Source organism: Bombina bombina, chromosome 3 (assembly GCF_027579735.1).
Source record: "Bombina bombina isolate aBomBom1 chromosome 3, aBomBom1.pri, whole genome shotgun sequence".
Lineage (NCBI taxonomy): Eukaryota > Metazoa > Chordata > Amphibia > Anura > Bombinatoridae > Bombina > Bombina bombina.
This window is the reverse complement of record NC_069501.1, coordinates 498,754,190-498,779,708: the sequence shown is the minus strand read 5'-3', so window position 1 is coordinate 498,779,708 and position 25,519 is coordinate 498,754,190. Positions and strand designations below refer to the sequence as shown.

The 25,519-nt window shown below is 38.6% G+C and overlaps 1 protein-coding gene across 1 annotated transcript in view; it reads right to left on the bottom strand.

The window, feature by feature from the left end:
• Positions 1-1,169: 1,169 nt before the first annotated feature.
• Positions 1,170-25,519, bottom strand: part of LOC128653512 (ubiquinol-cytochrome-c reductase complex assembly factor 2) — a 65,356-nt gene continuing 41,006 nt past the window's right edge. Inside the window, exons 3-4 of the mRNA XM_053706860.1 lie at positions 2,521-2,590; positions 1,170-1,449 (exon numbers count right to left, since the gene is read on the bottom strand). Of these exons, the coding sequence (XP_053562835.1) occupies positions 1,352-1,449; positions 2,521-2,590 (168 nt within the window). The 3' untranslated portion in view covers positions 1,170-1,351. The remainder of the gene's footprint in view (positions 1,450-2,520; positions 2,591-25,519) is intronic.

The window sequence follows — 25,519 nt, the reverse complement described above, 5'->3', positions numbered from 1 at the left end:
GTGGGGAGGAAGGGACATACTTACACATGTGGTGGCATTGTGGAAAGGTTACAGAGATTTGGAATCAGACTTCAAGGTATCTAAGCCTAATTCTAGAAACTAATATCACACTTACCCCTGAACAGGCTTTGCTTCATTTTCCTCCAGATAATAAAGTGAAAAGACATCACAAGCTAATAGCCTTGATCTGCACGGTTGTGAGAGTAAGCATAGCTAGATTTTGGAAGGTGGATCCACCCTCATTTGAATATATTAAAAGTAGAATAGATTATCACTTTACAATGAGTAGCGCCTCGGCAGAGCTTCTTAATACCAGGGATAAGTTTATACAACAGTGGGAACCATATATTATGTATACTGAAAAAGAAAATAGAGCTAGAATCCTAGCAAACCAACAAGATCAGTAGGAAACAATCCGGTTAGAGTGCCTCAATGAGTGAGATAATTGAGTCTTCAGGAGCAAGATGAATGGGTAGAGATGAGGGGGGGAGGAAATAGGGATTTGATCATGATTGAGATTGAGTCAGGCTAGATGGAAAGCGGAATTAACACACCATTATATTTTGGAATGTTACTGAAAGGTCGATAAACCAAAATTACTCTTGTCTTGTGTGGAAAACTCACATATTCAATCACTTGAAGGCTGTAATGTTATTGTATTTGTATTTTTTGTTTTTATGTTTCTAACTGTTATTTAAGATGCTGTATGTAATAACATTCAAAAGTCAATAAAAAAAACTTTCATATAAAAATATATATCCCATTCAAATGTTTAACACTATTTATTTTGACCATTTTTTTCCTACGATGTTACTCTGAAAATTGTGTTTTGTTCCACTGCCACAGAGAAGCTTCAGTGATTACTGCAGGACATAGAGACCTATTTCTATAACATGCTACACAGTTATTGCTTGATTGGTGCAGGAGCTGCGCAATAATCTGTCCCTAACTGGCTACAGCAGAAAGAAATAAATGTATTCAAGAGGCTATTTAACAAGTATATTTCTGGACCATCAGATAATTGATGTGAATTTGAAAGTTGTTTAAAATTGTGTGTTGTATCTGAATAATGAAAGTTTAATTTTGACTTGAGAGTCCCTTTAAGTATTGCCCCAACATCTCTACTTATTTCAAAAGAACAGACCGCTACCAATAGTAGCAAAAGAGAATTTATAGCAGAAGTGCTTCTTTATTAATCTTTCACTGTCTGATCTCTAGCAGCAACACGTCCATGGGTTAAAGTAAACACCCACACAAGGAAAAGGGAAGGGCCTGTTTATTTGCAGGTTCTGTATATTTAGCAGATGGTGTACGAACAGGAAGGGTGTGGATTGTTCTATTAACAATAGTATCATTCCTTTGCTCCATCCTGCGGGGATTTTGCATTAAACTTCTCTCTAAGCCGAGTCCACATTCCCTTTTTCATCCCTTCCATCTGTTTCAAGCTGTCTGTCAACGAAAATAAAAACACACATAATTTACTTAAAAAAAATATCATCTAACATAAAAAAAAGTAAAAAAAAAAAAATGTTCATGTATTCAAAAATATTTATACGGAAACACTCCTTTGACTTGTATTCTAGCAGATGTTTGGTGCTACGTGCATCAGGAATATTAATGCATATTTAATATACAGTGTAATTAAGTGCTTCTCGCAAATCTATTTTGCATTGTGATTCCCCTATTTTTCAAAAGGACACCTCAAGGTTACCTTATGTAGTTAATAAAAAAAAACTGTATTAACAAAAATATGTTTTATTCATTATAAATTGAAAACTAAAATAAATATACAGTGAAAATATATCAAATATTTGGGAAATTATTTTATTTTTTTACCCCCATTTTCCCTGCATCTTTCCAATTCTGTGTGACAAGCAGAAATAAATACCCTAAGCTTATTTCAGGACAGTACGAACTTAGATATCAGATATGTTGGTTTTTTTTTGTTAGATATTTTAGTAATAAAGCATCTTACCTTAGGTTTCACAAATATAATGGACACATTTCAGTAACTCACCATTGAGAAAAACGCAGTCTAGTTTCGCGGTTATTCTAATGAACTGAAGGAATAATATTTGATAGCACCCTCACATTTAAAGGGACATTGTAGTGCAAAAATTACATGCTCAAATTTGTTTTAGCACTACTGACCCTGCAAGTATATGTGTTTAATCCCTGCAAAAGGGTTAAACACATAGTTAAAGTACCACTTTTGGGCCCTAGTGAACCGCTGGTCCCAAGCAGACACGGCCAGTAAGCCATTCAGCAGCAGATTTGGTCAATTTTGTACTACATTGTGCGTCCCTTTAAGTTTTATTTTGTTTTTGTTTTTGCAGGGCTATTTTTTTAATAAACAATGAATCTAGGCAACAAATTTACACATTTAAAATTGACGCACCATTTTTTACCATTCAGAGACACTAAACTGATAAATGTTCAGCTATTTATTATATCCACAAATTGCGTGGTGGGGAGAGAAGGTTTATGTTATATACAGAGGCAGTGTATACACAGTCTCACCTGTTGCCAATACCATTCGATACTCTTCCACAGTCACCTCTGTGAAGCTTGTATCCCGCAGCCGAGGATACTTAAAGAAAAAGAGGAATGAGTGTTACATTTATAGCAGCAACTTGTTTTTAAAGCAATGTAATGCAGTGATTATTTTTTATTTTTTTGCCACCCAATTCTTTAAATGTGTAGGATAGAATTGTATTATGTATAAGTGCCCTCTGGTGGTCATCAATACAAAAACAGACCTCAGGTTCCCCAAAATGTTAGTGAATAACAAGGAGAGTGTTGGAAATTATTTTATTGCTCTCAAGATTAACAAAATGAAACTATCATGATAAAGAAATATTTCATTTACAATCTAAAGGAGCAGAATGTCTCGGGTGGGACCTATTCATGGTTTGTATTGACAACTAGGAATGCGCATAGAATCGGAATTTTAGCAACCATTTTGCAAACTAATGCAGAATATGGCTATGGGCGGCTATTTTTCGGTGCTGGATATATTGGTGATAAAGTGCAACACACTAATATCTGGATCACCAGAATTTATTAACAAGAGCAAGTAGCCTTCTGTATATATAGACATTGGAGTGCACATATTATATGCTCTAGTTTGTTAGAACATGTCATTTTTGCCCCTACTCTGGATTGTGCGATATGCCGATTGGTTCATTGGCTACTCCCTGCTAAGGACCAGAATTTATCTGTAAATCATTATAGTGTCTTTTTCTATGAGTTTAACTCATTGCACCATATGAACGTTGGGACTACGTCACACAGCGTACTTCGTTGACTTAGTACCTATGTCCAACACTGTTCCACATGCTACAGTCCCTGCTGACAGCTTAGACAGCGGAGACCGCAGCTGGGGACAGAAGGTATCTGCCTTCATATGGTAAAGGAACACTGATCATGCTCCCTTACCATATGAAGCAAGATCGCCGATTTATACAGAGAGTGACATGAAATATACTAAAATGGGCATAGATCAATACCTTCAGTTGTCTACTTTAAAAATATATAAAGTTTTCATAGGTAAATAAAAAAACAAACAAAGACTATTTCTGTTTAAACTGAGTGATAGCAAAAATGTTAACCCCTTCCTGTCCGGACTTATGTGTAAGTAAAAATTAAAATCTCTCGATCATTTATCTGATTTGATGTGATTTCAATGATGGATCATGTCAGGGGGGAGAGCCTATGATGCTATTTACCCCCTCTAGCCCGCGATCCCATTCAGGAAGCGCCTTTGGCTTCAGTACAGCCAAACGGCTAGGGCGTTCTATGCCGTCCTAAGGGCGCTAAAGCCCAGTACATTTAGGACGGCAAAGAACGTCCTAAGGGCAGGAAGGGGTTAAAAATGCTTCAGTTTTTCTCTGAAATTCCGATAGCAAAGGGATTAAAACACACAATGCGACAGCATTTGACTTTTACTGTCTAGCCACTTATTTAACATTTGCTTTCCCTATAAACATATTTTAATTTAAATACTTAGGGGGGTAGTTATCAACGCGTCTACTTTACCTGCCTTCGCCGGTTCAATACGCCCGCCTAAGCTCGCCTACCATCGCCGCCGCGGACCTGCAAAATTTCGCCTAAGTTATCAATAAAGCTGTCAAAAAGCCGCGCACCAAGTACGGGGCGATGAGCAGCGGATTGTGACTTCTGCCGCTCCGGATCTCCTCTTCGGTTCCATCGGTGGGTCGGCTGGCTGAAGACGACTCAAGGTAGGATGATCTTCAGGGGGGTAGTGTTAGGTTTATTTAAGGTGGGTTTGGGTTAGATTAGGGGTATGTGGGTGGTGGGTTTTAATGTTGGGGGGAGGTTGTATTTTTCTTTTACAGGCAAAAGAGCAGAATTCTTTGGGGCATGCCCCGCAAAAGGCCCTTTTAAGGGCTGGTAAGGTAAAAGAGCTTTGAACTTTTTAAATTTAGAATAGGGTAGGGCATTTTTTTTATTTTGGGGGGCTTTGTTATTTTATTAGGGGGCTTAGATTAGGTGTAAGTAGCTTAAAATTGTTGTAATATTTTTTAAATGTTTGTAACTTATTTTTTTTATTTTTTGTAACTTAGCTTTTTTTATTTTTTGTACTTTAGTTAGTTTATGTAATTGTATTTAATTGTAGTTATTTGTAGTAAATTTATTTAATTTAATGATAGTGTAGTGTTAGGTTTAATTGTAACTTAGGTTAGGATTTATTTTACAGGTAATTTTGTATTTCTTTTAGCTAGGTAGTTTTAAATAGTTAATAACTATTTACTAACTATTGCACCTAGCTAAAATAAATACAAAGTTACCTGTAAAATAAATATAAATCCTAAAATAGCTACAATGTAATTATTAATTACTAGTCCTAAAGCCCGTTCACACGGGCCGTGTTGAGTTATATCTCTCTCTCTCTCTCCTGCGCGCGCAATCAGCTGTGCTGCCCGGTTCTCCCCTGCGCGCGCAATCAGCTGTGCTGCCCGGTTCTCCCCTGCGCGCGCAATCAGCTGTGCTGCCTGGTCCTCGCGCTGCTGTCGGGTGGGTGCGCGTGCGATCAGCTGCAAGAGTTTGTCTGAACTGCGCATGACGGCTTCAGACAAACTCTTGTCTTTTATAATATAGGATATTGTAGCTATCTTAGGGTTTATTTTACAGGTAAGTATTTAGTTTTAAATAGGATTCATTTATTTAATGATAGTGTAGTGTTAGGTTTAATTGTAACTTAGGTTAGTTTTTATTTTACAGGTAAATTTCTCTTTATTTTAGCTAGGTAGCTATTAAATAGTTAATAACTATTTAATAGCTATTGTACCTAGTTAAAATAAATTGAAAGTTGCCTGTAAAATAAAAATAAATCCTAAGATAGCTACAATATAATTATTATTTATATTGTAGCTATATTAGGGTTTATTTTAAAGGTAAGTATTTAGTTTTAAATAGGATTAATTTAGTTAATAAGAGAAATATTATTTAGATTTATTTAATTAATATTTAAGTTAGGGGGGTGTTAGGGTTAGTGTTAGACTTAGGTTTAGGGGTTAATAATTTTATTACAGTGGTGGCGGTGTAGGGGGGGGCAGGATAGGGGTTAATAAATTTATTATAGGTGGCGACGGTGTAGGGGGGGCAGATTAGGGGTTAATAAGTTTAATATAGGTTTGCGGCGGGGTCCGGGAGCGGCGGTTTAGGGGTTAAACTATTTATTTAGTTGCAGCGAGGTCCGGGATCCGCTGGATAGGGGTTAATAAATTTATTATAGAGGGCGGCGGTATGGGGGGGGGGCAGGATAGGGGTTACTAGGTATAATGTAGGTGGCGGCGGGGTCCGGCGGTTTAGGGGTTAATACATATATTATAGTTGCGGTGGGCACCGGGAGCGGCGGTTTAGGGGTTAACATATTTAGTATAGCTTGCGGTGGGGTCCGGGAGCGACGGTTTAGGGGGTAAACACTTTATTTAGTTGGGGCTGTGTAGGGGGGGCAGATTAGGGGTTTTTAGACTCGGGGTACATGTTAGGGCAGGGGCGTATTTAGGTTTTGTGCTGCCCTAGGAACTCAAAATTCTACTGCCCCCCCAACCCCCCACCCCACCCCAGGTTTAAGGCCTTTTTTTTTTTAGACATAATATTTTTGGGGCAGGGTGTAAAAAAAAAAAAAAAAAAATGTCTTTAAGTAGTTCACCAGGGCTTGCATTCACTCTGGTCACACACATACACACATCTATATATATATATCTATATCTATATATATCTATATATCTATATCTATATATATCTATATATCTATATCTATATATATCTATATATCTATATCTATATCTATATATATATATATATATATCTCTATCTATATATATATATATATATATATATATATATCTCTATCTATATATATATATATATATATCTCTATCTATATATATATATATATATATATCTCTATCTATATATATATATATATATCTCTATCTATATATATATATATATCTCTATCTATCTATCTATCTATATATATATATATATATCTATATATATCTATATATATCTATATATATATATCTATATATATCTATATATATATATTAAGACATTATTTTGCAAGTCAGATGATTAAAGTGTTTATATCAGAAAAAATATCCTTCACTGTATGATAGTTTGTCAGCAGGTAGTTGTTTAACCTTAAACATCTTCTTTGGTGATTGACAGTTATTTAAGCAAAATATCTGCTTGGATAAATATGCAATGAATATACAAACTGGCCTTTAAAAGTACTTAAAAAATACAACAGTAGTTATGATAGGCCCACATACAATCCCATAGGATAGCAATAGCCGGGCCAGCCATTTAAGTCATTAGTAATTGGTTGATTTTGCAACCCAGCCCTGAGTTCAGTAGAGTGGCCCTAGGGACTCAAAATTCTGCTGCCCCTTAAAAATCTGCTGCCCTAGGCACCGGCCTTGTTGGCCTATGCCTTAATACACCCCTGTGTTAGGGTGTTAGGTGTAGACAGCTCCCATAGGAATCAATGGGATGTCTGGCAGAAGCAAACATGAACTTTCGCTATGGTCAGACTCCCACTGATTCCTATGGGATGTCCAGGGCGGCGGTTTGAAAACCAGGTACGCTGGGCCGGAAAAGTTTTTTGATAACTAGCAAAAGTAGTCAGATTGTGCCGCACTTGTGTGCGGAACATCTGTAGTGACGTAAGAATCTATCTGTGTCGGACTGAGTCCGGCGGATCGAAGTTTACGTCACTATATTCTACTTTTGCCGGTATCTAGGGCTTGATAACTAAGGCGAATCAGCCTCGCCACAAATACGCTGCGGAATTCCAGCGTATTTCAGGTAGACACGTTGATAACTAGAGGTCTTAGTGTATGCCTTACATATTGTACTGATCGGGTGGATTGATGTCCGCAGCCTCAACAGCAGTTAAGGAGCAGCAGTCTTAAGAAGGCTCACGCGGAAACAGGGGCATCAGGGGCCATTCGGTCCTTGATAAATCAGCCCCTTAATCTGAACTTCAAATGAGTAGTACATTTTTTTTCTGACAAAATTAAAAGTTATGTCTATTTCCACTCCTCCTGTATCATGTGACAGCCATCAGCCAGTCACAAATGCATATATGTATATTATATGAATTCTTGCACATGGTCAGTAGGAGCTTGTGACTCAAAAAGTGTAAATATAAAAAGACTGTGCATATTTTGTTAATGAAAGTCAATTGGAATGTTGTTTAAAATTACATGCTGTATCTGAATAATGAAAGTTTAATTTTGACTTGAGTGTCCCTTTATTTTAAGAAAAAGAAAAATAAAGTGCAAGTTCAGGGAAGGCTGAGGAAAACTTTGCTGTTTTAAAGTACATTTTTTCTTTTACTATGACATCTATAAATTTAATTTAGAATTTTATACAGTCTTTAAGTTAAACGCTAAGTATAAATGGCTTCAAATATTTACTGTGCCTTTTAAATACATACAGATCGATTGTCTGACAGATGAAAAATATAGTTAGACTGATAAGATGGTTAAAAATAGATACAGATATGCTTGTCTGAAGCGTATTAGCAATTGTATTGGTAACAAAAGAGCAGTCTATGTATTGTAAGTCTGTTCATGCAGCACTACCAAACAATGCCACAAATTAGCACATTGTTCTCAGAAAACTCATACAAAACTTCAAATGAGAAAGCTACACTTTGACATCTGTACAGGACGTATTTCCAAAAAGGATGAATTGATTTTAGTCGCCAACTCAATGAAGAAAACATAAATAAAAAAGGCCCGAGGGTCTATAGAACCTTTACATCCTAGCAGATGATGTTCTAACACAATACAGTCTTATTTTAGTTCTAGTTGTCATTTGGAAATGAAAAGAATTGCCCCAGTTTGTGATCAATGACAAGTATCACATGGGGGGGGGGGGGGGGGATAGGCGAATGTAGTTACATAATTAGAGTTAAACACACACAGTGTAAGGGGTATTTATTTAAAAATTAAACGCTCTAACCAAAATAAGAGCATTTTATTGTTATATTTTATGTACTTTAAAAAAAGGGACAGTAAACACCTTGTAATGCCAATATTATATTTTTTTATCCTGCCGTCTTGCAATAAATTAACATACTAGGCGAGTGTGAAATTGTTTTGCAAACATTAACATCTTGTTTGCTGCAATTGTTTTTCAATGGCCAAACTTCAACCACAACTTTCCTTATTTGGGGGAGCCAGTCCATACTTGATAATGTAGTAACCATAGCTAGCCACTGTCATTTTATTAACAAAATCTCCATTGTTTGGCCTTAGCAAAGATAAAAAATAAAAACTGAAAACATATTATTTATGCTTAGCTAAATTATTTTCTTTCGGGAAAATAATGATGGTCCATAGTGCTCCACAACATATGGGATATATGCTGATGCTCTGTTCACGATGTCACTATTGCCTCACAATTTATCAAGTGCAAAACGTTCAGATCTCGATAAATTACATTTTTTGTTATAAGAGTTGAACAATATCTGGTGTCCCTACAGTCTCGCAATACCAATAACAAAACTTAATTTATTGAGAGCTGAATGTTATGCACTCAAATTGCGAGGCAATGGTGACATTGTGATCAGAGCATCAGACAAAGGAGGTTCAATTGTAATTTTAGATAGAACAATATATGTCAATGAGGCTCAAGGACAACTTGGTGTCCCAAACCGTTATACTGTTTTACCATCTGATCCCACTAAACAATTTCAGAGGGAAAGGGGTTTTCGTTGATAATAAGACTGCAGAGTTTTTATATGTGGACAAACCTGTTTTCCCTATTTCCCATCATCTTCCCAAGATTCATGTCAAAGGGAGTCCAATAGTGAGTGACATTGGTTCTCTCCTTGAGCACCTTTCACTGTGGCTAGATGCTACACTCAATCCATTTGTTAGCTCTATTTGTAGCTATTTGAGAGATACTAAACACATTTTAAAATAATGGACAACTTTAAATGGGATCACTCTATACATACCTGGCTTACCATTGATGTAGCATCTCTATACTCGTCTATACACCATTCTCAGAGTCTTAAAGCAATACGTTTCTATCAAAATATTCTAACTTCACATAAGATTTTCAACTCTTTGTGATAAGGGTAACAGAATTTCTCCTGACTCATAATATTTTTCAAATTTGAAGGGGTTTTCTTTATCTCCAGAGATGGAACAGCTATGGGGGCGAAATTTGCCCTGTCCTATGCTAACCTATTTTTGGGTTGGTGGGAACTGCTCCACATCTTTGGCGATAAAAACCCCTTTAAGGAACATATTTGCTTTTATAAAAAGATGCATAGACGATCTTATCTTTGTATGGAAGGGAGATACATCTGAAGTCACCAAATTTGTTGATAGGCTCAACTTGAATCATTTGAATCTTAAATTTACTTATGAAACAGTGTAAATCAATCAATTTATTAGATGTAACAGTCACGGGTAACTTTGATGGTACAGTGACCACAGATGTCTATAGAAAACCTATAGCAGGTAATGCATTACTCCATGATAAATCTTGCCATCATGAATATGTAGTGAAAAAAAAGGTATAGAGGGCCTACACTCCCCTAGTGCACCTTCATCTCCACTTTCACGTCCTGAATATGCATCCTATGCAGTGGCAAAGGGGCAATATATTCATTTAAAAAGAAACAGTTGATCTGCTCTTAGATAAGTGTTAACATCACTACAAACTAGTCGCTTGAAACAGAGAGGTCTCTAAGAGAGGGTAAACACGATCAGATGTCAATATCTTACAAAGAGAACATTAAAGGGACAGTCTAGGCCAAAATAAACTTTCATGATTCAGATAGAGCATGTAATTTTAAACAATTTTCCAATTTACTTTTATCACCAATTTTGCTTTGTTCTCTTGGTATTCTTAGTTGAAAGCTTAACATAGGAGGTTCATATGCTAATTTCTTAGACATTGAAGCCCACCTCTTTCAGATTGCATTTTAACAGTTTTTCACCACTAGAGGGTGTTAGTTCACGTATTTCATATAGATAACACTGTGCTCGTGCACAAGAAGTTATCTGGGAGCAGGATCTGATTGGCTAGACTGCAAGTCTATCAAAAGAACTGAAAAAAGGGGCAGTTTGCAGAGGCTTAGATACAAGATAATCACAGAGGTTAAAAGTATATTATTATAACTGTTGGTTATGCAAAACTGGGAAATGGGTAATAAAGGGATTATCTATCTTTTAAAACAATAAAAATTCTGGTGAAGACTGTCCCTTAAACTTCAAGATAAATCTCAGACTAATAAGAATGAAACATTTCAGAGTGTTACTTTTGTTACCAACTACAGTGCATAATATAGAGAGATTTGTAAGATTGTAAAAAAACATAATTTATGCTTACCTGATAAATTTATTTCTCTTGTAGTGTAGTCAGTCCACGGGTCATCCATTACTTATGGGATTATATCTCTTCCCCAACAGGAAGTTGCAAGAGGATCACCCAAGCAGAGCTGCTATATAGCTCCTCCCCTCACATGTCATATCCAATCATTCGACCGAAACAAGACGAGAAAGGAGAAACCATAGGGTGCAGTGGTGACTGGAGTTTAATTAAAATTTAGATCTGCCTTAAAAGACAGGGCGGGCCGTGGACTGACTACACTACAAGAGAAATAAATTTATCAGGTAAGCATAAATTATGTTTTCTCTTGTTAAGTGTAGTCAGTCCACGGGTCATCCATTACTTATGGGATACCAATACCAAAGCCAAAGTACACGGATGAAGGGAGGGACAAGGCAGGAACTTTAAACGGAGGGAACCACTGCCTGAAGTACCTTTCTCCCAAAAATAGCCTCCGAAGAAGCAAAAGTGTCAAATTTGTAAAATTTTGAAAAAGTGTGAAGTGAAGACCAAGTCGCAGCCTTGCAAATCTGTTCAACAGAATTCTCATTTTTAAAGGCCCAGGTGGAAGCCACAGCTCTAGTAGAATGAGCTGTAATTCTTTCAGGAGGCTGCTGTCCAGCAGTCTCATAGGCTAAACGTATTATGCTACGAAGCCAAAAGGAGAGAGAGGTAGCCGAAGCCTTTTGACCTCTCCTCTGTCCAGAGTAAATGACAAACAGGGAAGAAGTTTGACGAAAATCTTTAGTTGCCTGCAAATAGAACTTCAGGGCACGGACTACGTCCAGATTATGCAAAAGTCGTTCCTTCTTTGAAGAAGGGTTAGGACACAATGATGGAACAACAATCTCTTGATTGATATTCCTGTTAGAAACTACCTTAGGTAAAAACCCAGGTTTAGTACGCAGAACTACCTTGTCTGAATGAAAAATCAGATAAGGAGAATCACAATGTAAGGCAGATAACTCAGAGACTCTTCGAGCCGAGGAAATAGCCATCAAAAACAGAACTTTCCAAGATAACAGCTTGATATCAATGGAATGAAGGGGTTCAAATGGAACGCCTTGCAGAATGTTAAGAACTAAGTTTAAGCTCCACGGCGGAGCAACAGTCTTAAACACAGGCTTAATGCTAGCCAAAGCCTGAAAAAAAGCCTGAACGTCTGGAATTTCTGCCAGACGCTTGTGTAGAAGAATAGACAGAGCAGAAATCTGTCCCTTTAACGAACTAGCGGATAAGCCCTTTTCTAAACCCTCTTGTAGAAAAGACAATATCCTAGGAATCCTAACCTTACTCCATGAGTAACTCTTGGATTCGCAGCAATATAAATATTTACGCCATATCTTATGGTAAATTCTTCTGGTAACAGGTTTCCTAGCCTGTATTAAGGTATCAATAACCGACTCCGAGAAGCCACGCTTTGATAGAATCAAGCGTTCAATCTCCATGCAGTCAGCCTCAGAGAAATTAGGCTTGGATGGTTGAAAGGACCCTGAATTAGAAGGTCCTGCCTCAGAGGCAGAGACCATGGTGGACAGGACGACATGTCCACTAGGTCTGCATACCAGGTCCTGCGTGGCCACGCAGGCGCTATCAAAATCACCAATGCTCTCTCCTGTTTGATCTTGGCAATCAGTCGAGGAAGCATCGGAAATGGTGGAAACACATAAGCCATGTTGAAGACCCAAGGGGCTGTCAGAGCATCTATCAGCACCGCTCCCGGGTCCCTGGACCTGGATCCGTAACAAGGAAGCTTGGCGTTCTGGCGAGACGCCATGAGATCCAGATCTGGTTTGCCACAACGATGAATCAGTTGAGCGAAGACCTCCGGATGAAGTTCCCACTCCCCCGGATGAAAAGTCTGGTGACTTAGAAAATCCGCCTCCCAGTTCTCCACGCCTGGGATGTAGATCGCTGACAGGTGGCAAGAGTGAGATTCTGCCCAGCGAATTATCTTTGAGACTTCCAACATCGCTAGGGAACTCCTGGTTCCCCCTTGATGATTGATGTAAGCCACAGTCGTGATGTTGTCCGACTGAGGCCAAGCTAGAAGAGCATTGAATATTGCTCTTAACTCCAGAATATTTATTGGGAGGAGTTTCTCCTCCTGAGTCCATGATCCCTGAGCCTTCAGGGAATTCCAGACTGCGCCCCAACCTAGAAGGCTGGCGTCTGTTGTTACAATCGTCCAATCTGGCCTGCGAAAGGTCATCCCCTTGGACAGGTGGGGCCGAGAAAGCCACCATAGAAGAGAATCTTTGGTCTCTTGATCCAGATTTAGTAGAGGGGACAAATCTGAGTAATCCCCATTCCACTGACTTAGCATGCACAATTGCAGCGGTCTGAGATGCAGGCGCGCAAATGGTACTATGTCGATTGCCGCTACCATTAAGCCGATTACTTCCATGCACTGAGCTACTGACTGGTGTGGAATGGAATGAAGGGCACGGCAAGCATTTAGAAGTTTTGATAACCTGGCCTCCGTCAGGTAAATTTTCATCTCTACAGAATCTATAAGAGTCCCTAGGAAGGGAACCCTTGTGAGTGGTAATAGAGAACTCTTTTCCACGTTCACCTTCCACCCATGCAACCTCAGAAATGCCAGAACTATCTCTGTATGAGACTTGGCAGTTTGAAAACTTGACGCTTGTATCAGAATGTCGTCTAGGTACAGAGCCACCGCTATGCCTCGCGGTCTTAGTACCGCCAGAAGTGAGCCCAGAACCTTTGTAAAGATTCTTGGAGCCGTAGCTAACCCGAAGGGAAGAGCTACAAACTGGTAATGCCTGTCTAGGAAGGCAAATCTTAGGTACCGATAATGATCCTTGTGAATCGGTATGTGAAGGTAGGCATCCTTTAAGTCCACAGTGGTCATGTACTGACCCTCTTGGATCATGGGTAGGATGGTTCGAATAGTTTCCATTTTGAATGATGGAACTCTTAGGAATTTGTTTAGGATTTTTAAGTCCAAGATTGGTCTGAAGGTTCCCTCTTTCTTGGGAACCACAAACAGATTTGAATAGAATCCTTGCCCGTGTTCCGTCCACGGAACTGGGTGGATCACCCCCATTAGTAAGAGGTCTTGTACACAGCGTAGAAACGCCTCTTTCTTTATTTGGTTTGCTGATAACCTTGAAAGATGAAATCTCCCTTTTGGAGGAGAAGCTTTGAAGTCCAGAAGATATCCCTGAGATATGATCTCCAACGCCCAGGGATCCTGGACATCTCTTGCCCAAGCCTGGGCGAAGAGAGAAAGTCTGCCCCCCACTAGATCCGTTTCCGGATAGGGGGCCCTCTCTTCATGCTGTCTTAGGGGCAGCAGCAGGTTTTCTGGCCTGCTTGCCCTTGTTCCAGGACTGGTTAGTCTTCCAGCCCTGTCTGTAACGAGCAACAGCTCCTTCCTGTTTTGGAGCGGAGGAAGTTGATGCTGCTCCTGCCTTGAGGTTACGAAAGGCACGAAAATTAGACTGTTTGGCCTTTGATTTGGCCCTGTCCTGAGGCAGAGCATGGCCCTTACCTCCCGGAATGTCAGCGATAATTTCTTTCAAGCCGGGCCCGAATAAGGTCTGCCCTTTGAAAGGAATATTAAGCGATTTAGATTTAGAAGTCACGTCAGCTGACCAGGATTTAAGCCATAGCGCTCTGCGCGCTTGGATGGCGAATCCGGAGTTCTTAGCCGTAAGTTTGGTTAAATGTACGACGGCATCAGAAACAAATGCATTAGCTAGCTTAAGTGCTTTAAGCTTGTTCATAATTTCATCCAATGGAGCTGTGCGAATGGCCTCTTCCAGAGACTCAAACCAGAATGCTGCCGCAGCAGTGACAGGCGCAATGCATGCAAGGGGCTGTAAGATAAAACCTTGTTGAACAAACATTTTCTTAAGGTAACCTTCTAATTTTTTATCCAGTGGTACGCTTAGCTAAAGTAGAAACTGCTCCCTCCACCTTAGGGACCGTCTGCCATAAGTCTCGTGTGGTGGCGTCTATAGGAAACATTTTCCTAAATATGGGAGGAGGGGAAAAAGGCACACCGGGTCTATCCCACTCCTTGCTAATAATCTCTGTAAGCCTTTTAGGTATAGGAAACACGTCAGTACACACCGGTACCGCATAGTATCTATCCAACCTACATAATTTTTCTGGAATTGCAACCGTGTTACAATCATTCAGAGCCGCTAATACCTCCCCTAGCAATATGCGGAGGTTCTCAAGCTTAAATTTAAAATTAGAAATCTCTGAATCCAGTCTCCCTGGATCAGATCCCTCACCCACAGAATGAAGCTCTCCGTCTTCATGTTCTGCAAATTGTGACGCAGTATCGGACATGGCTCTCACATCATCAGCGCGCTCTGTCCTTAACCCAGAGCTATCACGCTTGCCTCTTAATTCTGGCAATTTAGATAATACTTCTGTCATAACAGTAGCCATGTCTTGCAAAGTGATTTGTAAGGGCCTCCCTGATGTACTTGGCGCCACAAAATCACGCACCTCCTGAGCGGGAGGCGAAGGTACTGACACGTGAGGAGAGTTAGTCGGCATAACTTCCCCCTAGTTGTCTGGTGATAATTTCTTTACATGTAAAGACTGACTTTTATTTAAAGTTACATCAATGCATTTAGTACACAACTTTCTATGGGGCTCCACATTGGCCTTCATAAATAGTGAACAAACAGATTCGTCTGTGTCACACATGTTTAAACAGACTAGCAATGAGACTAGCAAGCTTGGAAAATACTTTTCAAATAAATTTACAAGCAATATAAAAAACGCTACTGTGCCTTTAAGAAGCACAAAAAGCTGCCACAGTTGAAATAACAATGAACCAAATTAGTTATAGCAACCAAATTTTCACAGTAAATGTATTAAGTTAGCAAAGGATTGCACCCACCAGCAAATGGATGATTAACCCCTTAATACCCAAAAACGGATAACAATTTAATAATTAACGTTTTTATCACAGTCAAACACACTGTCACAGGTCTGCTGTGACTGATTACCTCCCTCAAAATGAATTTTGAAGACCCCTGAGCTCTCTAGAGACGTCCTGGATCATGGAGGATGAAGTAGGAAGATTGTGACTGAATTTTTACTGCGCAAAAAAGCGCTAAAATAGGCCCCTCCCACTCATATTACAACAGTGGGGAAGCTCAGTTAACTGTTTCTATGCAGAAACAAAAGTTAGCCATGTGGTAAAAATCATGCCCCAATAAGTTTTATCACCAAGTACCTCACAAAAAACGATTAACATGCCAGTAAACGTTTTGAACATACATTTTAAAAGTTATGAAGTGTTATTAATAAGCCTGCTACCAGTCGCTTTTACTGCAGTTAAGGCTCATACATTACTTCAGTATTAACAGTATTTTCTGAGTCAAATTCCATTCCCTAGAAAAATACTTCAGTGTACACACACTCATCAGCCTAATACCAGTCGCTACCACTGCATTTAAGGCTGAACTTACATTACATTGGTATCAGCAGTAATTTCTCAGTCAATTCCATTGCTTAGAAAAATAATTTACTGCACATACCTCGTTTGCAGGGGGGCCCTGCATGCTATTCCCCTTTTCTGAAGTTACCTCACTCCTCAGAATGTGCGATTACAGCCAGTGGATCTTAGTTACGTCTGCTAAGATCATAGAAAACGCAGGCAGATTCTTCTTCTAATGCTGCCTGAGAAACAAACAGCACACTCCTGTGCCATTTAAAATAACAAACTTTTGATTGAAGAAATAAACTAAGTTTAAAAACACCACAGACCTCTCACAACGACCTATATTTAGTTAGGTTGCAAGAGAATGACTGGATATGACATGTGAGGGGAGGAGCTATATAGCAGCTCTGCTTGGGTGATCCTCTTGCAACTTCCTGTTGGGGAAGAGATATAATCCCATAAGTAATGGATGACCCGTGGACTGACTACACTTAACAAGAGAAAACATTTTAATCTTTTGGTCGCTGATGACAAATTAGTTAAATGGATAAATCAGGGGCTTAGATATTCCTACAGACACGGTTTAAATATTGACAATCTAATGTCACCATCACAGTTACCCCCCTTCACAAATTCATAATAATAGTTCTTGGTTGAGTCACACAGGTATGTATAGGAGTGGGATAAGTAGATGTAAACTGTTTTGCCAGTCTGTATCAATGAGATTAATCCTTAGGTTCAAACTTTAAATATATAATACTGTATCAATATAATGAATCTCTCTATGAATAGGGCAACCTAGCCGAAACGCGTAAGCTTATTCACCTGCTGCCTTTTTAGATGTAGTAGCGTGTGGATTTTCCATTGTATTTTTATCCTTTGCTTTTGAATAAATGAAAGTTTTATTCTACCGTCACCTGAATGTCACTCTTACTTTGAACTTTTAAACACTCATAACATTATCTAATAAAAAGTATTAACCCCTTAACGACCAGTACCCTGTACGACGTTGGTCATTATGCCCTTAAAGGGACAGTATACTGTAAAATAGTTTTCCCGTAATGTGTTTACAATTGCTTTTTTTACCAACTGCGGAGTAAAAAATTTATGAAAATTAGCTTTTTAAGGTTTATTTGTGAATATTAAAGCTCTGATTTTGTGTTTTGAAGCCACAACCTAATAAAATGGGTTGAGCTTGTAGATATAATCAGATCTCATTACTGTATCCCATTGTGTACATATACCTGCTTCTTTATCTTATATCTGTCCATAAAACAATCACCAGTACTTGGAGAGAACAATGAAAAATCAACATTGTATTACCTTATCTCTGCTATATCCCACTGGGAGTATAATTTCTTCTGCTGGCTGTGTTTACAAAGCTTATCTACAGTTGGGACCTGCGGCCACAAACTTTCAGGACAGGTGGGGATACCACATACTAAATCAACTATTTCAAATGCCAATATAAGGTTAAAGGATCTACTTGTAAACAATTTAATACACTCCAGCAGGTAAAGTGGATCATTGGGAACAAATTAAAGGGGAGAAAATTTTTGAGTAAACTGTCCCTTTAAGGACCAGTACGTCGCTGCAGTCCTGGGCTTTTCTCTGCCGCGATCTCACTCAAAATAGATTGCGCTATTTCTGCAGTGCCCCACGAGTGGAGCACTGCAGAAATAGATTTGCAGAGTTACTCTGTGGCCCTCTCTGCTTTGGACAATGGTGGTGCCGATCGTTGGTGGGTGGGTGGCTTGCTCATCGCTGGAGGCGGGCGGGAGTGGGTGGGACTGCTCGGCCACACTACATTGAATTAAAAAAAAAGCCACATTGAGGGGGAAGGAGGGCAATGAAGGGGGTCCCATGTGGGCTCCATTAACGGAAAGCGATTTGGGAGGGGGAGGGTGGTAGGGTATTGAGGGGGGAAGGCAGCTACACTACAGAAATAAATTGGTCATATATATTATTTTTTTAAATAGCCAAATTTGCAGCAAACTTGGTATTGGCAGACAGCTGCCAGTAACTAAGATGGCATCAAATATAGGTAGAGGGGGGAGGGTTAGAGAGTTTTGTTTTTTTGGGGGGGGGAACCTACACTGCAGCAATTATATATATATATATATATATATATATATATATATATATATATATATATATATATATATATATTAAACAATTATTTTAAAAAATAGCTTTTATTTTCATACTGGCAGACTTTCTGCCAGTACTTAAGATTGCGGTGACAATTGTGAGGTGGGGGAGGTAAGAGAGCTGTTTGAGGGGGATAGGATGTGTCGGGTGGGAGGCTGATCTCTACACTAAAGTTAAAATTAACCCTACAAGCTACCTAATTAACCCCTTCACTGCTGGGCATAATACAAATGTGGTGCGCAGCAGCATTTAGCGGCCTTCTAATTACCAAAAAGCAATGCCAAAGTTATATATGTCTGCTATTTCTGAACACAGGGGATCCCAGAGAAGCATTTACAACCATTTGTGCCATTATTGCACAAGCTGTTTGTAAATAATTTCAGTGAGAAACCTAAAATTGTGAAAAAGTTTACGTTTTTTTTAATTGTTTTTTTTAATTAATTTGTTAATTTGAAATTCAATTCTTTGGGTTGTCTACTAAAAAAAAAAAAAATATATAGTTTCTCTTGTAAGGTGTATCCAGTCCACGGATCATCCATTACTTGTGGGATATTCTCCTTCCCAACAGGAAGCTGCAAGAGGATCACCCACAGCAGAGCTGTCTATATAGCTCCTCCCCTAACTGCCACCTCCCAGTCATTCTCTTGCAGCTCTCGACAAGATAGGAAGTAGCTAGAGAGATGTGGTGCATTAATGTAGTTTATCTTCAATCAAAAGTTTGTTATTTTCAAATGGTACTGGAGTTGTACTATTTTAGCCTCAGGCAGAAAGTTGAAGAAGAGTCTGCCTGTGGTCTTTGTTGATCTTAGCAGGTTGTAACTAAGATCCATTGCTGTTCTCACACATAACTGAAGAGATGAGATAACTTCAGCTGGGGGAATAGCGTGCAGGGTCTCCTGCTATGAGGTATGTGCAGTTTAAATTTTTCTAGAGAAATTATATGCTAGAAAATGCTGACAATACTGGATTTATTTAAGGTACGCCTAATTACAGTGATTTAATAACGACTGGTATCATGCTTGCTGTAAAGGGTAATATTTTTTTTATTTAATCACATTACTGAATAGATATAACGTTTGCTGAAGGTGTATGAACGTTTATTACATATTGGTGATAAAACTTTATTCTGGGGCCCAGTTTTTTCCACATGGCTGACTAGATTTTGCCTAGGGATAGTTTTTTTTAGGCCCTCTCACTGTGAGTACAGGCTGGGAGGGGCCTATTTTCGGCCTAAATTGTGCATTCGTTTTTGCAGTTTGAGACATCCAGCTTCCCTGAAGGAGTCCCCTGAACATTTAGGACCTCTCTAAAGGGTTTTTATGCCTTCCAAAGTTGTTGTATGGGCAGGTAGGGCCACAGTAGAGCTGTGGCAGTTTTGTGTGACTGTTTAAAAACTTTTATATCGTTTTTTTTTATCCGGTTTTGAAACTAAGGGGTTAATCCTCCATTTGCAAGTGGGTGCAATGCTCTTTTAGCCTATTATACACACTGTAAAAATTTCGTAAGATTTACTGCTTTTTTCACTGTTTTGCAGTTTTGAGCTTCCGCAGCCCAGACTGGATTATAGTAATGACAGATGCCAGCCTTCTGGGCTGGGGTGCAGTCTGGAACTCCCTGAAGGCTCAGGGCTCGTGGACTCAGGAGGAGACACTCCTTCCGATAAACATTCTGGAACTAAGAGCGATATTTAATGCTCTTCAGGCTTGGCCTAAGCTTGCTGCGGTCAGGTTCATCAGATTTCAGTCGGACAATATCACAACTGTAGCCTACATCAACCATCAAGGGGTAACAAGGAGTTCCCTTGCAATGTTGGAGGTTTCAAAAATAATTCTATGGGCAGATATTCACTCTTGCCATCTATCAGCTATCCATATCCCAGGAGTAGAGAAATGGGAGGCGGATTTTCTAAGTCGGCAGACTTTTCATCCGGGGGAGTGGGAACTCCATCCAGAAGTGTTTGCACAGTTGATTCAACGTTGGGGCAAACCAGAATTGGATCTCATGGCGTCTCGTCAGAACGCCAAGCTTCCACCGTTTCCTCTGCTCCCTCGTCTGATTGCCAAGATCAAGCAGGAGAGAGCTTCGTGATTTTGATAGCACCTGCGTGGCCACGCAGGACTTGGTATGCAGATCTGGTGGACATGTCATCCCTTCCACCATGGACTTTACCGCTGAGACAGGACCTTCTACTTCAGGGTCCTTTCAACCATCCAAATCTAATTTCTCTGCGTCTGACTGCTTGGAGATTGAACGCTTGATTTTATCAAAACGCGGTTTCTAAGAGTCAGTCATTGATACCTTAATTCAGGCTCGAAAGCCTGTCACCAGGAAAATCTATCATAAGATATGGTGTAAATATCTTCATTGGTGTGAATCCAAGGGTTACTCATGGAGTAAAGTCAGGATTCCCAGGATATTATCTTTTCTCCAAGAGGGATTGGAGAAGGGATTGTCAGCTAGTTCCTTACAGGGACAGATTTCTGCTCTGTCTATTCTTTTGCACAAGCATCTGGCGGATGTTCCAGACGTTCAGGCGTTTTGTCAGGCTTCAGTTAGAATCAAGCCTGTGTTTAAACCTGTTGCTCCGCCATGGAGTTTAAATTTAGTTCTTAAGGTTCTTCGAGGGGTTTCGTTTGAATCTCTGCATTCCATAGATATCAAGCTTTTATCTTGGAAAGTTCTGTTTTTGGTAGCTATTTCTTCGGCTCGAAGAGTTTCAGAGTTATCTGCCTTACAGTGTGATTCCCCTTATCTGATCTTCCATGCAGATAAGGTAGTTTTGCGTACCAAACCTGGGTTTCTTCCTAAGGTGGTATCTAATAAGAATATCAATCAGGAGATTGTTGTTCCGTCACTGTGTCCTAATCCTTCTTCAAAGAAGGAACGTCTATTACATAATCTTGACGTGGTTCGTGCTTTAAAGTTTTATTTACAAGCTACTATGGATTTTCGTCAAACATCGGCATTGTTTGTTGTTTACTCTGGACAGAGAAGAGGCCAAAAGGCTTCAGCAACTTCTCTTTCCTTTTGGTTAAGAAGTATAATCCGCTTATCTTATGAGACTGCTGGCCAGCAGCCTTCTGTAAGAATTACAGCTCATTCCACTAGAGCAGTGGCTTCCACATGGGCTTTTAAAAATGAGGCTTCTGTTGAACAGATTTGCAAGGCGGCGACTTGGTCTTCGCTCCATACTTTTTCTAAATTCTACACATTTGATACTTTTGCTTCTTAGCAGGCTGTTTTTGGGAGAAAGGTTCTTCAAGCAGTGGTCCCTTCCGCTTAATCCCTGCCTTGTCCCTCCCATCATCCGTGTACTTTAGCTTTGGTATTGGTATCCCACAAGTAATGGATGATCCGTGGACTGGATACAACTTACAAGAGAAAACTAAATTTATGCTTACCTGATAAATTTATTTCTCTTGTGGTGTATCCAGTCCACGGCCCGCCCTGTCTTTTTAAGGCAGGTGTTTTTTAAATTTTTAAACTACAGTCACCACTGCACCCTATAGTTTCTCCTTTCTCTTGCTTGTCTTCGGTCGAATGACTGGGAGGTGGCAGTTAGGGGAGGAGCTATATAGACAGCTCTGCTGTGGGTGATCCTCTTGCAGCTTCCTGTTGGGAAGGAGAATATCCCACAAGTAATGGATGATCCGTGGACTGGATACACCACAAAAGAAATACATTTATCAGGTAAGCATAAATTTCGTTTTTGATAAGTAAATATAAAAAAAAGCCTCCAGCTCTGTTTAAATCTTTTGGGGAAGTTTTTGTCTGAAATGCCCGGTCCTTAAGGGGTTAAAATAAAAAGCCGGCAAAGGGATTTAAGATAGGAGATACATACATATACATTGCTAAAGATGTGTATATGTGTATTATTATATATATATATAAACACCAACACCACTGGCAGAAATGCAGTCCCAAACCAAGACAGACCCTCCACCATGTTTCACTGAAGGCTGCATTCTTCCATCTCTCTCCAACTCTTCTTCTCATATGTTGTCGACGATTGGACCCAAAAATGTCAAACTTGGATTTGTCACTCCATAATACTCTTTTTGACTTATCTTCATTCCAATCTTTGTGAGCTTTAGCATATCCTAGCCTTTTCACCCTGTTCCCCTTCTGAAAAAAAGTTGTTTTTTGGCTGCTACCCTTCCATAAAGACCATTCCTAATCAAGCTTCATCGGACTGTAGAAGGGTCAACTTGGCATCCAGATGTTGAGCCAAGTCCTTGCTGGACTTCTGCCGGTCTCTCAAAGCAGAAACTCTTAGAAACATCTCATCAGTTGATAGGGAAATGGGTAAATTTACTGATAAATTGAGCAAAAGTTGTAAGATAGAAATAACTTTAAAAAAAAAAAATTGCACCAGTTTGAAGTTAGTGGAGAAGAATACTATATCTGCTGATCAAAGAGAATCTCAATTTAGAATTATAAATCAAGACTATTACCTAGGAAGGTCCCCAAATGGAGACAAGATGTAAAAAATTGTTGCCCAAAATGTTCACTAGTAAATCCAGACTATCTCCATTACATTTGGGCTTGCCCCAAGATTTACCAGTTTTGGTCTAAGGTATCGTATTTCTTATCCACACTTTACAATGTAAAGATTGTGCTAAATTGTTTGAATATAGTTTTTCTAGATAAAATAGAAAATTGAAGGAATTTGAACAACTTAATCATTACAACATTACTATTGGCTAGAAAAATCATTTTTAAATTGTGGATTGGAAATAAAGTTCCCACTATAAAACAGCTTAAATATGACCTGAGCCATCAATTGATTCTAGAGAGATATGATCTATACTATAAAAGAGCAGGAAATAATAAATTGTTTAAAGAAAAATGGAAACCTTTTGTGAACTCGTTAGATCATTCCCCACTTTATAAGGTTTTAGGTCAAGATTTAATTATCTTTATTATGAGGGATAACTAGACAATTATCTATTTTTTCTTTATATTGTTGTGTGACAAATGCAAGTGAAACATAAGACAAATGATGTTTTCGATTTGTGGTTTATAATTTTAGAATTGTAAACTTTGAATATTTTCAATAAATAAAAAAAAAAAAAAAAAAAAAAAAAAAACTTCACATCAGATTTTGAATTTTTTCTTAGCCTTCCAGTCCTTTTTTGTCCTTAACCTCTCCTGATTCTTCAAATTTCTTCGGAAAAGCTTAAATACCACATCTTGAGTACCCATTCTGTTTGATGATTTTCATCTGAGAGTGGACTTGCTGATGCAAAAGTATGCTTTTATATCTGTCAAATTATGTGGCATTTTGAATGGAATGATGTGATTAAATGTTGGTCTTATTAGCAAGCGATTTAAATGAATTAAACTCATACTATATGTGTATGTAATGCTCAAGCATGTCTTGCACAAACCTGGTGTAATTGACCTTTTTCACAGCAGTCATTTTCACATGAAATAGTAGTAATTACATTAATTAGGGTTTTATTCCATTTAGGTTTACGAGAGCTAGGTTCCTGCTATTGCTCAAGTACTTGCCACTTTGGCCTACAGAAGCTGTTTTTTTCTAATTTGTTTCTGTTTTTTAATACTGCATACAAATATCCTGTATTATATATGGTCATTATTCATTGCTAAAACAACAAATCTAATGGTGGCCTAAGACTTTTGCACAGTACTGTATATACATTTAAATAAATATGTATACATATACAGAGATCTAGCCCTTAGTGTTTAAAGGGACAGTAAACACCAAAAATGTTATAAAGGTCAGATCATTTGACAGACTTGCATTTCAGGCAATTAGTGCTGACTCTTAAATAACTTCACAGACGTGAGCACCATGTTATCTAATATGGCACACATGAACCAACACCCTCTAGCTGTGAAAAAAACGGTCAAATGCATTCAGATAATAGTCGGCCTTCAAGGACATAGAAATTAGCATATGATCCTACCTAGGTTTAGCTTTCAACTAAGAATAACAACAGAACACAGCAAATTTGATGATAAAAGTTGTTTAAAACTACATGCCCTGTCTGAATCATAAAAGTTTAATTTGGACTTTACTGTCCCTTTAGACATGAAACCCAAAATTTTTCGTTAATGATTCAGATAGAGAAAGCAATTTTAAAAAGTTTCCAATTTACATCTATGAACAAATTTGCTTCGTTCTCAGGTTATTCTTTGGTGAAGAGATATCTAGGATAGGTAGCGAGCTCGTCTCGAACACTATATGACAGGAAATAGTGCTGCCATCTAGTGCTCTTGCTAACGTATATCAATGTTGCAAAAGTGCTGCCATTTAATGCTGCAGACACCTGCACATCCCTTAACTTACCTTACTGCTTTTCAACAAAGGATAACGAGAAAAAGAAGAACATTTGATAATATAAATATATTGGAAAGTACTTTAAAATAGTTTTTTCTTTCTGAACCATAATACAAAAAGTTTGGGTTTTATGTCCCTTCAAAGTATACAGCAAAGTTCGACTATACATAATTAAACATTTTATAGAACAATCTCAAGGCGTTTATCATCCTTTTAATAGGTAACTATGTGCACACAACAAAAATAACATTAGCACACATGATCTGTATTAAAACAACTGTGGAGGTAGGTATGTTTCCCCAACCTACAATAAACTCTGCAAATGTAAATAAAAAATGTATATGGATTGCTATCTGCTAGGCTCAACCAACTAAGTGTCCCCCCAGGCATTTTTTTACATTGAGAATTAGAGGATCTGAGATGCTGACTAATATATGAACAGGGTTGATCAAAGGAAGTATTTACACAAATTAAAGCATGGATCGAGTGATGTAAATGGAATCTACATAAGGCTTTATATTAATTATACTGAGCGAAAGAATAAGCAATGTTTACAATATTTAGACAGACCATTATGTAACGTTTTGGTTTCATATTCAGTGTTCGGTGATGACCTTGCCTCTGTTTTAACACCTCCTTATCAGGCAGCGATAAATCATAAGAATAGCTCGGGTTTATCAAACTAGAATTCCAACAGAGATGCAATCTGTGCTTTAATTGCTTGGTAAAGCTAAGCC